Here is a 17,565-nt window from a genome sequence, read left to right as displayed (position 1 = left end):
GGGGAATCCCTGGTGGTCCCAGCGGTGGTGAGATGAACTCTAGTCCAGTTACAGGGCTAGAGTTCACTCTCGCGAGATTTGAAGCGTTGCCGTGGTTACCGCGGCAACGCTCTAAATCTCGCGAAAGCAGGACCCGGAGGAGCTGCAGGTAAGAGCTCCTGGGTCCTCTCTCACTCCCTCCCTCCCCTGCCGGCTGTCAGCACAGTGCCTGCTGACCGGGGAGGGAGATCTCTGATCTCCCCTCCGGTCCGCAGGCACATTGCAGGGCTGGCACTTGGGCAATGCCAGCCCTGCATTAGCCGGCAGGGGAGAATCTCGGGGGGGGGGGGGATCCGGGCGGCCCGGTACCGTTTGATCCATGGACCGGTACCGGTTCGCGGCCCGAGGGTTGGGGAACACTGGTATACAATGTCGGGGAGCTGTCAGCTGACACTGTCAGCCGGAAATTCCCCTGCACTCTACAGCCTCTATCCCCCAACCCACACATACGCTACAGCCCTTATCCCACCCCCACACACTACAGCCCAGTATACCACAAACAGCATCTCTACACATACTACACCACACATGGTTCCAACTACTACACACACAATGACTTAAGCAACCTACAAACATAAAGATACGTCACAATGGAGTAGTGATGTACCCTCATTATAATAACATGCCTATACCAGGCTAAGTTTGAAAAAGCCCATGTTACATACAAAAACCAATAAGAAATGGTGAAGTATGGCTAAATAACATAGTGTATATATATATATATATATATATATATATATATATATATATATATATATAGGAAACATGGGGGGATGGTTGCACTCACCTAAACATGCTTAAATGGGGTGCTGCTGGGGGCCATATTATACAATAAACAATACACAAGATCCAGCGCACTCTCCTATCCACTAAACAGCAACTTCAATGTTGACAGATTTTATTAGTTTGTAAAAGTTTTTTTTCAAAAACACCTAATCTAGGCAAAAAAATGGGGATTTAGTTACATTATATGATCATACATTGCATAAGCCTGCCACAACGTCAATGTACCCCATCTTTGGCAGGTCCTACTCTCACAGTCTAATGTCTGCTCTTATGAGATTAACCACTTACTTGGGAAAAAATTCCATCTGAGGCTCTCTGCAGTACAAGGCTAAATAGGGACCTGAGATGAGGCACCTGTAACAGGGAGGGGTGCAAAACCAAGGAGTTGGCTAGACTCCCAAATATATATAGGAAACATGGGGGTATGGTTGCATTCACCTAAACATGCTTAAATGGGGTGCTGCTGGGGGCCATATTATACAATAAACAATACACACGATCCAGCGCACTCTCCTATCCACTAAACAGCAACTTCAATGTTGACAGATTTTATTAGTTTGTAAAAGTTTTTTTTTTAAAAACACCTAATCTAGACATGAAGATACGTCACAATGGAGTAGTGATGTACCCTCATTATAATAACACGCCTATACCAGGCTAAGTTTGAAAAAGCCCATGTTACATACAAAAACCAATAAGAAATGGTGAAGTATGGCTAAATAACATAGTGTATATATATATATATATATATATATATATATATATATATATATATATAATTATATAATAATAGATATCACTTGAAACACATACAAATATTATGCTGGGTGAGGTATCTCCTGAGTGAAGAACAACCCATAATTAATAATGTCTTCAAAAGCTTTAGGAGGCTTAAAAGTAAATCAAAATATACATAGTGCAAAGCTTATGATACATGAAAAATCACAATACAAACATAACACACTTACAAACATAAAGCACTGGAAATAGTGGCGGAACTAATGTAGAGAGAGCCCTGGTGCAAGACCTTTTTTGGGCCTCTAGCGCAGTGGTGAGAAGAAAGATCCCTATTTGTTGTACATCTCAACGATGCACTGGCAGCTGATGATGTATTTGTGTTTGAATGTAAGCATGTTTTTGTATCAAATATGTGTGTGCATGTAGTGGTGTATTTGTATGTACTGTTGTTATTGGAATGTAGTGTTGTACTTGTGTGTAATGTTGGCTTTTAAATGCAGTTGTGCTTTTGTCTGTAGTGTTGGTGTTTGTATGTGATTTTAGCATTTTAATACATGTGTGTGTTTGTATGTAATATTTGCATTTGAGTGCAGAGGTGTGTTTGTAGTGTTGGCTTTTAAATGCAGATGTACAATTGTATGTAATGTTTGTGTTTGATTGCATGGGTGTGTTTGCATGTTGTGTTGGTGTTTTATTGTTGGGATGTATGCACATACACTGCCACATACATACTTACACAGATATACATACATATTAACACACAGATACACACATACAAACACACTGCCACATACACAAACTTAAGGTGCTGCTGGGTGAGGCTACTGTGTGTGAGGTTTACAGCAGCTCACTTCTTCTGTCTCTTCTCACTGCTGCCTTTGCCTCCTTTCTATTCTGCCTGCGACACTTTCTCTAGTAAGTTGGGAGGAAGTGACAGCAGATCTGCCGGTATGAAAGGGGCCTGGTCGCGCTCCTAAAGGGCCATGGTGCCTGACCAGGAACCAGTTAAGCAGTACCCATCAAGTGGCTCTAAAGGCAGCTCCTCACTCTGTCCTCCTTCACCCCCTCTTTCCCTCACTCTGCCCCTTGTCACTCCTTCATTCTGTCCCCTCTCAGCCCCCTGTTACCACCTCATTCTAACCCCTGTCACCCCCTCTGTCAGCCCCCTGACACTCCCTCACTCTGCCCCCTTTTATCCCCTCACCCTGCCCCCTGTTACCCCCTCCTTCCCTCACAATGCCTCCTGTCACCCCCCCCACACTCTGCCACCTGTCACCCCCTTCCACACTCTGTCACCCCCTCCAAACTCTATCCCTCCCCTCCACACTCTGTCAGCCCACTCCATACTCTGTCAGCCCCCTCCACTCTCTGTCAGACGCCTTTCACACTCTGTCATCCCCTCCACGCACACACACCCTGTCACCCCCCCCACGCACACTGTCACCACCCTCCACACACACTGTCACCCCCTCAACCTTCCATACTCCTTCCCTCACTCTGTCCCCTGTCAACCCTTCACTCTGTCTCCTGTCACCCCCTCCTTCCCTTACTCTGCCCCCTGTCACCACCTCACTTAGCGCCCTGTAACCTCCTCACTCTGCCCCCTGTAAACCCCTCACTCTGCCACCTGTCACCCCCTCCACACTCTTCCACCTGTCACCCACTTATACACTCTGTTACCCTCTTCCACACCCTGTTACCCCCTTCCACACTCTGTCTCTCCCTTCCACACTCTGTCCCTCCCTTCAACACTCTGTCAGCCTCCTCCACTCTCTGTCAGCCCCCTCCACTCTCTGTCACCCCATTTCACACTCTGTCATCCCCTCCATGCACACACACACTGTCACCCTCCTCCACACCATGTCACCACTCCCCACACACACTGTCACTACACTCCCACACAAACTGTCACTCTCCCACACACACTGCACCCCTTAACCCTGCCACACTCACTTTAACCCCTCCTGATCCTGTCACACTCACCCCCTCCAACCAAACTACACTCACCTCCCCTCGCTCTGCCACACTCACATTACCCCCTCAATCCTGTTACACTCACCTTTTCTCTCACTGTCACACTCCCCACTCCTCTTCCTGTCACACTCCCTCCTCCAACTGTGCCACACTAACCCCCAATCCTGCCATAGTCACCGTCAATGAACCCCCTAAGTCCTGTCACATTTACCTCCCCTTGCCCTATCACACTCACTCCAATAATGCCATATACACCGCAACCATGCCACATTCACCCTGTCACATTAACAATTTAATCCTGTCACACTTACCTCCCATCACTCTGTAATACTCCATTCTCTGGCTCCAACCATGTCATACTTGCCTCATTCTCACACTCACCCCCAACCCTGTTGCATTTACCCCCTCTCCCTATCTTACTCACCCTGCCACAGTTACCCCTTTACTCAACCTGTCACAGTCACCCCTGAAGACAATCATCATACACAGAAAGTCATAAAACATAGCTTCAACATAAACAAAGTGCACAAAGGCCCCAGGCAGCCCCCCATATATACAAAACACCGCAAGCAGCTACGTCACACATACTGTCCCAGACACAAACATACACATGCTCACAGAAACATACATTCACATACAAGGATACTCACTGTCAGACACACACTCTCAGAAACATACACAGGTAGACAATGCCAGACACATTCAGAAATACACACAGCCAGATAAATACACATTGTGACTGTATGTCTGTATTAGTCAATATTTGTGCATCAGTGTGTTTGTGTGTGTATGCATGTGCATGTTTCAGTGTGTATATGTATTTGTGTATTAGTGTGTATATGTGTGCATGTATTAGTGTGTGTGTGTCTGCCTTCAATGTGAGGGTGGTATGGTATGGGTAATGCAAAGGTAAAGTTGCAGGCAACATATATATTATATGCATACATACATACATACATACACATTCATAGGGAAACACATATATGATAATATACAGGGAGTGCAGAATTATTAGGCAAGTTGTATTTTGGAGGATTAATTTTATTATTGAACAACAACCATGTTCTCAATGAACCCCAAAAACTCATTAATATCAAAGCTGAATATTTTTGGAAGTAGTTTTTAGTTTGTTTTTAGTTATAGCTATTTTAGGGGGATATCTGTGTGTGCAGGTGACTATTACTGTGCATAATTATTAGGCAACTTAACAAAAAACTAATATATACCCATTTCAATTATTTATTTTTACCAGTGAAACCAATATAACATCTCAACATTCACAAATATACATTTCTGACATTCAAAAACATAACAAAAACAAATCAGTGACCAATATAGCCACCTTTCTTTGCAAGGACACTCAAAAGCCTGCCATCCATGGATTCTGTCAGTGTTTTGATCTGTTCACCATCAACATTGTGTGCAGCAGCAACCACAGCCTCCCAGACACTGTTCAGAGAGGTGTACTGTTTTCCCTCCTTGTAAATCTCACATTTGATGATGGACCACAGGTTCTCAATGGGGTTCAGATCAGGTGAACAAGGAGGCCATGTCATTAGATTTTCTTCTTTTATACCCTTTCTTGCCAGCCACGCTGTGGAGTACTTGGACGCGTGTGATGGAGCATTGTCCTGCATGAAAATCATGTTTTTCTTGAAGGATGCAGACTTCTTCCTATACCACTGCTTGAAGAAGGTGTCTTCCAGAAACTGGCAGTAGGACTGGGAGTTGAGCTTGACTCCATCCTCAACCCGAAAAGGCCCCACAAGCTCATCTTTGATGATACCAGCCCAAACCAGTACTCCACCTCCACCTTGCTGGCGTCTGAGTCGGACTGGACCTCTCTGCTCTTTACCAATCCAGCCACGGGCCCATCCATCTGGCCCATCAAGACTCACTCTCATTTCATCAGTCCATAAAACCTTAGAAAAATCAGTCTTGAGATATTTCTTGGCCCAGTCTTGACGTTTCAGCTTGTGTGTCTTGTTCAGTGGTGGTCGTCTTTCAGCCTTTCTTACCTTGGCCATGTCTCTGAGTATTGCACACCTTGTGCTTTTGGGCACTCCAGTGATGTTGCAGCTCTGAAATATGGCCAAACTGGTGGCAAGTGGCATCTTGGCAGCTGCACGCTTGACTTTTCTCAGTTCATGGGCAGTTATTTTGCGCCTTGGTTTCTCCACACGCTTCTTGCACCCTGTTGACTATTTTGAATGAAACGCTTGATTGTTCGATGATCACGCTTCAGAAACTTTGCAATTTTAAGAGTGCTGCATCCCTCTGCAAGATATCTCACTATTTTTGACTTTTCTGAGCCTGTCAAGTCCTTCTTTTGACCCATTTTGCCAAAGGAAAGGAAGTTGCCTAATAATTATGCACACCTGATATAGGGTGTTGATGTCATTAGACCACACCCCTTCTCATTACAGAGATGCACATCACCTAATATGCTTAATTGGTAGTAGGCTTTCGAGCCTATACAGCTTGGAGTAAGACAACATGCATAAAGAGGATGATGTGGTCAAAATACTAATTTGCCTAATAATTCTGCACTCCCTGTACATGTAAAGGATTATAGAATATGTTGGGCAAATGTCTATTACATTGTTTTCTTATCTGTAACTTTATTATTTGGTAAATTATATTTTAAAGTCCAACCAAAATGTTAATTTTGTTTCAAATACCCCTTTACACTGGCAGTTATGTATACACGACAACCAGGCTATACAACCATACCCAGGAATTGTGGATAAACGATTAGCAATAATTGCAAATTATGCCATAACTACAGTCAAAGAGCTTACAAAGCACATCATAGGGAGCCGTGACAATGCAGGGCTCTGAAGATGAATACAAAGACTACCTTTCTGTGTCCAATGCTGCAAACCCGCCCTTCATTATGTCTACAGCTCCTTATACACACACAAGTAAACCCCTATTTTTTCACTAATGGTGTTAGTGGGGACCTCATGTTTGAGTTTTGCCTAAGGCCTCGCAAAGTCTAGAGCCACCCCTGATTAGGAATACATGTTTTTATTATTGACACTATAGTGTTCCTTTAATTATTGTGTATCTAAATATATAGGTTTTATTTTTTAGATGCTCGCAATGTGAAGCCATTGGAAGGTGTACGAATCTTGGACTTAACTAGGTACGTTGTGTTATGGTATAATCTACATGTTCCCTAGCTTGTATTAGATGGATTATTTAATTTAAGATCTTATTAGATGAATGCACTATAGTGTTCACTGCACTATGGTTAAAGGGAAACTGCCACTTCCCAGGATTTTTAAAGGGACACTATAGTCACCAGAACAACTACAACTTAATGTAGTTGTTCTGGTGAATATAATAGCTCCCTTCAGGCATTTTCATGTATGCCTTTTCTTAGAAAAGGCCGTATTTACATTGCCCCTAGGGACACCTCCAAGTGGCCACTCTTCAGATGGCCACTGGAGGGGCTTCCTGGCTCAGAGCTGCACAGTAAGCAGCCCTGCCGTTCAGTGTCCCCACGCTCTGCATGGGGACGCTGAATGGCCAAAACGGCATTTGACCCCGTCCCGGTGCCGATCTTAGCCAATCCAATGCTTTCCCTATGGGAAAGCATTGGATTGGCTAATAATCGGCCATTTTGATGTTGTCACAAAGGGTGCGGAGCCAGCGCCGGCAGACCCGCGCTGCGCTGGAAATAATGTGAGTTTTACATTTTATTAGGGGAGCTAAGGGGGGCAAGACACCTAAATGGTGGGTTTAGCACTATAGGGTCAGGAATACATTTGTGTTCCTGACCCTATAGTGATCCTTTGATACTATATTTATTTACGCCTAGTTTTAATATATATATAAATGTGAGGCGTGAAAAACAAAACTGAATGTAGAAATTCACACATAGTTATCCTACAATTGGGTGCCTCCATCTTAGCTCCCTGTCAATCATCATGCCTGACACACTTTGTGATTTCAGTGGGACAGTCCCAATTTTAAGGTCATGTACCACTGTCTCAAATTTGTTCCTTGGAGTCTCACTCATGGTGCTTGGAGTGTTTCTTTAAAAACAATTAATTGTGAACATACAGAAAACTTTTTAATTTGTAAATTATTACAACAGCATTAAAGGGATTCTCTATGCTAGAGGTGAACACCACTTTAATTCATCATGTAGATAATAATTTAAAAAGCTGCAAAGAATAAAATGTAAAAAAAAAAAAAAAAAAAATCCAACATGCATATCTGACAACACTGGCAAACAAAACATTTCTCATTAACTGATTATACAAGTAGGCAGATATTCTTCTCCAGAGAATAAAATTTGAGTATATTAAGAATATTAAGAAAGAATATGTAAATTGACATCTCTCTTTTGCAGAGTGCTTGCTGGACCCTTTGCTACAATGATTTTAGCAGATCTTGGAGCTGAAGTGATTAAAGTAGAACGGCCAGGTAATACAACACACATATGCACACACACGCATACAAAATCTTATTAATGTTGTATTTGTTTTTAATTCCACCACATATATGTATTAAAAGATAAATTTCTTGTATAGCTGACTCATTCCATTGCAAATGATTGGTCAGAATAGTAAATTAGCAAGAGGAAGCAAAATTATATTCCCACTCCAGTCTACCCAGACTGGAAGCTGTTGGACTGTGATTCTTAGTCATGTATGAACTAACAATTTAGCTTTGGATAGCTGTTTTACACAACCCTAGCCATTGCTGTCCAGTGATTAGAAAGGCTAAATCTCGTGGGAACTGGGCCTGTAAAATAAAGGAGAGATATAAGCCCACACCCATGACTTGTGTATGGGGGCTTCTAGATTAAACAAAATGTGGTACATCCTAATGGGGGCTACTTATTAAATTGGGGAACCTAGTGTTACCCACAATCAACACCCACAATACAAGGTGGTACACCCAATGTTCTATCCCAGCCACCACCAATAGGTGGCAGGTATGAATTTTAATTATAATATATGGTGGGGCCTGGTGTCCACCCACAATTCCCAACCATGGGTGGTAGATGGAGGCCCTTATTACATGTGCAAGCACATGCCTTTGTCAATCCCGAAATTGCCAATAGTTCCCCATTGGGTGGTTATGGGTTTCTAGTCTTTTAGTCCCCCCACATGATAAAATAAAGTAACCATACCTACCCATTCACTAATAACAGTGTGTGGGGAAAGGGGGCCTTAAAACCAGTACTTGTATGATACAAAATCAGCATCAGCAGTTTTTTTTTTCTTGTAAAACTCCTTGTAAAACTCCATAATAATGTGATGCAACATCCAGTTCACAAAAAAACCTGATAAAAATAAAAATCAACAAAAAATAGATACATATTCAAATTTCTAAGCTCCTTACACTCCCCAGGCTTTCCCACATTTTGAAATCCAATTGCAGCGCTCTCTTAGGTTGACTTGGTGGGAGGAACAATAGGCCCTCCTTGTGATATAATTCCCAGATTTTACTATTAACATGACGTAAAGTATATATAAAGACATATACGGGGGCGAGTATTATGCATCCTCTTTCCTTTTATTTACCTCAGCAGCAAAGATTGAGAGAAAAAAACTTTATGTATATAAACAAAATAACAATCTGCCTAGGAACAGGGCAGCCAATCATAACACAGGATGGTTTATTAGAGGTCTGATCCAATAGTAAGCTTCCTCTTCTTTGCAGCAAGTGCCGATGATCAGATCATCCGAAACTTGGAACCATGCACCTCTGTCAATGTAGATATTCTCATTTCCCGAATTCAAGCTGTAGAAAGAAAGTGGTATATGGTAAAATCCAGTATAGGAATATTTATTCACAATACAGGTGTATATGAAGTTATTATTTCTGAGTATAAATTAACAAAAACTGATAGTACATATCAAACGATATACAAATATTGGCTAAACCCATCAACTTACCGCCACTTAACATGGAGTATTCCATACCATAAGAACTCATCAAAAACCACTGGGAGGGTGGGCGGGAATAATACTCGCCTCCGTGTCATTAATAAAATCATGACTTTACATCATGTTAATAGGAAAATCTGGGAATTTTATTAATGAAACGGAGGCTCCTAATATGCTAGTTCCAAACTGATCCACAACTCTAGAAGAAAAATGATCGATCGGACGGAAATAAAATTCACGAAACGTGGAATCGTGTGACCAGTACGCTGTTTTCAAAATGTCCTCGAGATGGCACCCACCACAGAAGCTTTAGATGCCATGGCACCTCTGACGGAGTGAATGAGAAACAGCGATGTATCCACACCAGCCAATGACAGCAATACATCCTACGAGTGATGTAAAAAAATAAAAATATGCCCGGTGGGGTGAAGGGTATCGCATTCCAATCCAGAGTAGGCAGAGCAACATCAGCAGCTTCCATGAAATGTGTTTGAGGGGCAATCCACCAACGGGAGACCAAGAGTCTAGTAGAATCAGAACTAGGTTGACATCCCAAAACGAGGAATATTTTGTTCATGGTGGTCTAGCAAATCTAATTCCTTAGAGAAGACAACAAACAAAAGGGTGTTTCCTGATGGGAGTACCATCCAATCCATGCCGTCCCGCAGAAATAGTGGATCTGAATACGTTACGATATGCTTTACCTGATTCGAAAATCCAAGTCAAGAACTGTAACACCATGTTTGAAGGTTGGCAGAAACTAGATCCAATGATCGTTCCATGCACCAGCCCAAGCAGACCGATATGCAGATCTTGTCCCTGGTGTCCAGGCGTTGTCAAGGAGTTTGACAGCTGTGCGTGAAACCTCTGCGGTTGTCCAGGGGCTCTGGAAATCAACCAAACTACTAGATGTAGAGTAGGCCATGCTCTATTAGGTCGTGCAACCTCCCATCTGGATCGAGAAGCAGGTATGGTGCATTCAGGATAAGGCAAGGAAAATCCATCGACATTTCCAAAAATCGTGAGAACCATGGTTTTGTTCTCCATTGAGGCGTAAACTATCACCAAGGAGCATGCGTGTCTGGAGAGGTAAGACAGCGTCCGAGAGATGGAAGGAGGAAATGCGTAGTGTCATGTAGGAGGCCATTCTTGTAGGAAAAGCGTCCACAGCCAAGACAGTTGGACCTGGACGCCAACTGTAATACAGAGGGAGTTGGTAATACAGCCTGGAGGAAAATAGATCAATGTCCATTGGGCCCCATAGTAGTTTGATCGGTCCGAGTAGCCTCCAATCTTGGAATCCCTCAGGTATCTGGAGTTCCAATCCGCCCATGTGTTGTCTAGTCCCGGAATATGTTCGCTACGACCGACACGTTGTTGTGAAGGCAGAAATGCAAAAATTCCTTGGCCAGATTCGCCAACAGTTTTGATTTCGTACCCCCAGATGGTTGATCTATTGAACCACTGACAGATTGTCCATTCGGAGTAGAATGCAACAATTCCCCTGGTCGGGTGTGAGGCTACGAATGGCGAATTAACCTGCTACAAATCCAAGACAATTGATGTGTAGGGTAGATTCCTCTGTTCACCATCTGCCACCAGTGGAGATGGTTCTGCAACAAGCACCCAGCAGTGTAAGCTGGCATCTGACTGTATAATGATGTCCAGTGCTGGTCCGCATATCACTCGACCTTTCCACGCTTCCATATAGTCTGGCCACCATCGCAGCTCTTGCGACAAGACTCGTAAGAGTGACCCAATCTGAGCGCTGTAGAGCGCAGTAGTGCAGAGTTCCCGGGAATATCGCTTGGTTGGATGAGGTGAGTAAGCCCATCACTCTTGCCTATTGACGTATGGAGAGGTCCTGTGTGTAAAGAACTAGTCTGAGTTCTTTTTTGATAGACTTCATTTTCGTGTCTGGGAGAAATAGGAACTGTGCGGAAGAATCCACCTCAAAACCTAGAAACCTTATCTTTTGCATCCGAGTCACAATAGATTTTTTTCCAGTTGATGAGAAATCCCAGGCTCTCGAGCAAATGCACCGTCCACTGTAGATGGGAGCAAAGTATTTCTGGTGAGGTTTAGAATGTCATCCAAGTATATAATCAAGCGTACTCCTCTTATTCTGAGGAAGGTGACCACCGGTTTAATTAACTTGGTGAAGCACCAAGGAGCCGAAGAGAGTCCGAATGGCCAACAAGTAAATCTCCATTGCCGACCTTGCCCTGTAGAGTGAAGTAGATCTCTGTGTTCCTCCACTATGGGGATATTTAGGTAAGCATCCTTGAGGTCTAGCTTGACCTTCCAGTCCCAGGGCTGAAGCAGATCCGGGAGGCAATATATGCCTTTCATATTGAAGAGATGATAATGGAGGAAGGCGTTTAAGTTACGTAAGTTTGTAACTGGACGAAACACCACTGTCTTTCTTGGGCACTAGAAACAGTTTGCATGTGAAACCTGGGTACAGGTTCGGGACTTCTTGGATCTCTCGTTTTGTTAGTAAATCTGCAATCTCTGGGACGGTCTGTGAGTAATGGATCTGGAAGCCCTTGATGGGCCTCTATATCCTTGGCCGGGTGATGGCTTCCAAGACCCGTTTAATATTGGACTGCAGTTTATCTAAAGCCGGAAAGATCTTGACAAATGACCCAAGGTCTTTGACAAAAGAATCGCCGAACAACATGCTCTTCGCCGAAGAGCCTGGTTCTTTAATGGCTAAGTTCACTAACTTGGTTAAATTTTAAGCAAAATTGCCTTGTGACGTTCCACTGTAAGGTCCGTGCATTACCAAGGAGGCATATAAGCCTGTGCACCCATCCTATAGCCACGTCAAGTCTAGATTAATATCACCCGCATTAGCGGCTTCAAGGAGTTTGCATAACTTAGATGCTGGGCCCAGCATATCTAAAATTTATCTTGGTAGTTATGCAATGAGAGAACTCCAGTCCAAACCTGGGCTTCCAGTCCGTCTTAGCGAGGAATTAAATAATTTGAGGGTCCACCTCTGGCTTTTTCACGCTGCGTCAGGGACCGAGGGTCTAGGGCATTCTACCCGCATTTTGCTGCGACCCTCCTTAGAAAGGGGGTTTCGCATACGGAGTGACAAATATGTGGCTATGTTCCCCGGTGGTTCCCACTCTACAGAGCGTGGATGGTGCTGGTAATCTGGATTGAGCAGGGGGCAACCCTGCAGAACCCGAACACCCGCCTCCACCCCCGCTGCTAGAGCAGTAGCACCACAAGACAAGGGGTCGACAACCTGGGAAGGTGGCAAGTTAGAGGATTCCTCAGGTTCAGAATCAGCCTCCTCATACAAGGCTTAATCGGGTACTTCAGATCCAGTTTCCCAACTATGGTCAGAATCTGACCCATCCTCCCAGGCTGTTTCCAATTTCTGGCCGATTTTGCCAGGTCAGTGGCTCTTTTGCACGGTGGTAGCGCGCCATCTTGGACCGCCTGAGGCGTGTCAGTCATATCAGTTACAACTTGAATCGAGGGGTGAATTTCAGAATCAGCCTCCTCATACAAGACGTAATCGGGTCCTTTTACTGTTGCACATGCCTTGCAGGCCGTAGAGGCCGACTTATCAGCACGAAAAGGGGTGGGGGCCAGTGAATCCTGGGTATGCATGAGGGCTTGTGCTAGCGTCTGGGATATAGAGGAGAACATAGCTCCTACAGCCAAAGTTAATGTCCTATGGATATGACCCGGCATAGTGGAATCCAGAAAGGCCTGATATTCATCAGAAAGCATCAGCCCACCATCCTCCAGTGCCAGAGTACAAAGTTCTGGTGTAGGGTAGGATGGCCTATCAGTCCCATCGCCCTGAACCTGCATTGTCAGGCGTGTGGTAGCCCAGATAATATGTTCCATGGTAATGAAAAAAATATAAGGCTGTCACCAAATGCCGGGGGAGAGAAATGTCAGCACTACAGCTGCACACTCACAGTAAAGCCTGGATAGGTAGGTATCAATCAGCCATTACAGTAGTAAGTAGCATGACAAAGGCCCACAAAAACCCAGACAAATATATGTGAACACTAATCCATAGGAAGAAAAACTACAGCATTAATGGGTTGAGTAACCCCACTTACAGTAACACAGGAAAAAGCCAATGGGAACAACAAGAGGAGTAATAAGTACAGCAGCCCGGGCGCTGCAAGGTTATAGATTAAAGGACCACTCTAGGCACCCAGACCACTTCAGCTTAATGAAGTGGTCTGGGTGCCAGGTCCTTCTAGGGTTAACCCATTTTTTCATAAACATAGCAGTTTCAGAGAAACTGCTATGTTTGTGAATGGGTTAAGCCTTCCCCTATTTCCTCTAGTGGCTGTCTCATTGACAGCCGCTAGAGGCGCTTGCGTGATTCTCACTGTGAAAATCACAGTGAGAGCACGCAAGCGTCCATAGGAAAGCATTATGAATGCTTTCCTATGTGACCGGCTGAATGCGCGCGCAGCTCTTGCCGCGCGTGCGCATTCAGCCGACGGGGAGGAGAAGAGGAGGATCGGAGGAGGAGAGCTCTCCGCCCACCGCTGGAAAAAGGTAAGTTTTAAACACTTTCCCCTTTCCAGAGCCGGGCGGGAGGGCGTCCCTGAGGGTGGGGGCACCCTCAGGGCTCTCTAGTGCCAGGAAAACGAGTATGTTTTCCTGGCACTAGAGTGGTCCTTTAACAGCACAATCAAGTGAATTCAATTAATACAATAAATCACTACATGTAGACTGTAGAGAAACTAAATTGTTACTTAGCTGATCTGAGGTAGCAGCAAAGAAAGAGGAAGCTTACTATTGGATCAGACCTCTAATAAACCATCCTGTGCTATGATTGGCTGCCCTGTTCCTAGGCAGATTGTTATTTTGTTTATATACATAAAAAAAAAAAATCTCTCAATTTTTGCTGCTGAGGTAAATAAAAGGAAAGAGAATGCATAATAGGAGCCACTGTGTCATTAATAAAATTAGAGCCCCCACCTACCAAAAAGCAAGTGAATGATATTTTGCAAACGTGCATCCTACTGAATGCATTCAGATCTAATTTAAAAAAAAAAAAAATTGGTACTTGATAAATATTCTGAATCCTCTACTTTGTACAGGGTTCAGATGTGGAAGTAGTGGTTTTAATTTGGACATGCAATTAATCCGGCTGATTTCTTATTTTGGACAGACTGAACAAATTCTGACTGGATTTGGCATTTGTAAATATGATAATTGCCATCCAGACCAAATTCGATGTTTATTGAATTACCCTGTAAAGAAGCAAATTAAAAATGTTTATTTTTTTTATTTTATTTTTATTTTTTAATGATTGCACTCCTTTAATAGATTCGTATTACTAGTCATTGTCAGGGTTTTGCATACATTTTCAGACATTGAAAATAATTTTTCAAACTGTGGAATTCACTTACTTAGATGATTTAGATACATATATATGTTGAACAACTACTGTAGTCCACTGAAGGATCAAGACATTCCTGCAGAAAATGGCACTTTGATCTTGCCTTCATTAAAATATACAATTCCTGACATTTCATGGTTTAGCGAATAACCCTAATTGTTTAAATATTGCAATTTGTGGAAACATTGCTTTATTTCTGACAGAGGTCAGATGTCAGTTGGTTGTAAATAAGTGAAAAACTTGTAATAATCGTATTTATAACCTCCTAATCTGAAGTCAGCTACTTTGAACTAACTCTTAATTAACTTTGAATTCTCACTTTAGTGAATAACCCTGTTAGTGACACTTTTGTTTGTCAGTGGCAGCATTGTAGTTTTGATGTCTGAGTGTGGATCACTACACCTCATGTAAAGATGAGAAAAAGATCATTATCTACTTTACAATTAGGATAAAAGACTTACATGGTTCTTCTCTGATTTCCAAGTGAATCTAAAGGGGCATTCATTGAAGTGGTCTGGGTGCATAATCCCAGATCCCTTAATCCAATTTCAAGAAACTGCAATAATTACTTTTCAGGGTTAACTCCAACTCTAGTGACTGTCTACCTGACAGCAACCAGAGGGAATTCCGGGACTGTTAGGCATCTTTTTATCGCCTAACTGACGCTGGACGTCCTCACACAATGCATGGGGACATCCAGCATCACCCAAAACCTCATGGGAAAGCACTGTATAATGCTTTCCTATGGGGAAATCCTAATGCAAGTGGCCATGCATGCACATTAGGTTTCCCCCGCGGGCGGACCCAAGCCAGCGCCGAGGGACATCCTTTAAAGTTTCCCTTTAGGGCCAGAGTAGCCACACTAAAACATAGCTGATAATTCACTGTGAATTCTCACTTTAGTAAGAAGTAAACCTGTGTATTGAAGATGTTATACAGAAGAAAAATATTGAGATTATCGGAGCTCACTTACTTTATATGACAGACCAGTGATTCTGTTTTGCGTTTATTATTGGTTTTAATCTGTTTACTCACTTTTCATAATTGCAGGATCAGGGGATGATACAAGATCATGGGGCCCTCCTTTTCTAGGAACAGAAAGTGCTTACTTTCTAAGTATAAACAGAAACAAGAAGGTATGTACTCACTAGTGCAGTTTGTTTCCCAACAACAATAAGCATGGGGTAAATAAATTAAAACAAATAAATAAGTAAATAAATACATTTTTGATGCGATGGCAGCAAAGTTACTCAAAGTGTTTGAGCTGTGTTGCAAGTCAGGAACACATATTGATGCTCAAGCCCTATGGCAAACAACTACAGTTTCCCAAATAGGACAAATGGATGCACAATCTCCAAGGGTATTTATAACTTGCCCCTCACCCCATAGAAGCTAAGAATCCCTAAAGCGCTAAACACTGAATCCCAAACACCCACAGCTCTAAACACTGAATCCCAAACCCCCTCAATAAATTAAGCATTTACTTTCCAACTCCCCTTTACCCTAATAAATAATGGTGGAGGGTGGTATGGTTATTAAAAAAAATAGCTGTAACACTCGCAACCACAGGGCAGCCCGACAGAGAATGGGCCATCCCAAGCCCGTCCACATACTCCTGCTCATACCCCCCCCCCCCTCCCCCGGGTTACAGGGGCTACCAAACCCACATGGCAGGCCACAAACCACCCGACTCGCTACGACCACGCGTACCGGGAATGCCATGATTCCTGGAGACAACTAGCCAAGGCATACACCAGCAAATAAGAGACACACACACGACATTACGCAACTAAACTATTGCTCACTACACGACCTACACATTGCCACCACTTCTTGAATGCCTACAGAAACAACACTACTTAATTAAACATAAAATTGTGCAGTCTAAACGAAGCCATATGATTGACTAAAGTTGAATGTTATTATTGCGCTTGAAACAGCTGTTGTGGCAGCTCAAGCATGTCTGTTACTATTTGCACATGAAAAATAAAGAATTAAAAAAAAAAAAAATAGCTGTAAAACAATGACTGAAAAAAGGAAAAAAATACGTGATAATTATTGTTTTAACATACCCCATAAACACTACTGCTCCTACCCATTACACTACAACCCTGTACATTTCAACCACTATCACCCTACACTTCAGCCCCTACCACCATTCAATACATCCTCTCTCCCATCCTACACTACAGTCATACTGCCCTCTACACTACAGCAAGCCCCCATCCCTTCATACACTAAAGCCTCTGTTTCCCATCTACACTGCATCCCCTATCCCACCTGCACTGCATCCCCTATCCCCCCTTCACTGCAGCCCCATCCTCCAACAAACTCACCTACACTTGATCCATTACCCCCTACCCTCGACGAACACACATACTACAGCCTTTACCTCCTACACTAGAGCCCCATTCCGCCCACATTACAGCACCTGTATCTCCCTCTCACACACGCTACATCCCCTATCCACCCAAACACACATTACAGCTCCAACCCGCCCCACACACAGAAGCCCCTAGCCCCCACACTACAGACTCCATACTGCCACACATATATTACAGCCCCTATATAACCACACACACACACAAACACTACAACTCCTATCCACACAGACTACAGCACCTAACCCCTCCACCCACAAAAAAAAACCTCATACATACTTACACACACACACACACACACACACAGTCTTCTCCACACACTACGCCACACACAGTTCCATCC

At 43.4% G+C, this 17,565-nt stretch overlaps 1 protein-coding gene across 1 annotated transcript in view; it reads left to right on the top strand.

The window, feature by feature from the left end:
- The window catches only part of SUGCT (succinyl-CoA:glutarate-CoA transferase), a 934,720-nt gene that overhangs the window by 15,377 nt on the left and 901,778 nt on the right, over positions 1 to 17,565 (top strand). The window contains exons 2-4 of the mRNA XM_063452136.1: positions 6,634 to 6,685; positions 7,901 to 7,974; positions 15,892 to 15,977. Coding sequence (XP_063308206.1) covers positions 6,634 to 6,685; positions 7,901 to 7,974; positions 15,892 to 15,977 — 212 coding nt within the window. The remainder of the gene's footprint in view (positions 1 to 6,633; positions 6,686 to 7,900; positions 7,975 to 15,891; positions 15,978 to 17,565) is intronic.

This window comes from Pelobates fuscus, chromosome 4 (assembly GCF_036172605.1).
Source record: "Pelobates fuscus isolate aPelFus1 chromosome 4, aPelFus1.pri, whole genome shotgun sequence".
NCBI lineage: Eukaryota > Metazoa > Chordata > Amphibia > Anura > Pelobatidae > Pelobates > Pelobates fuscus.
This window is presented reverse-complemented; position numbering and strand designations above follow the sequence as displayed.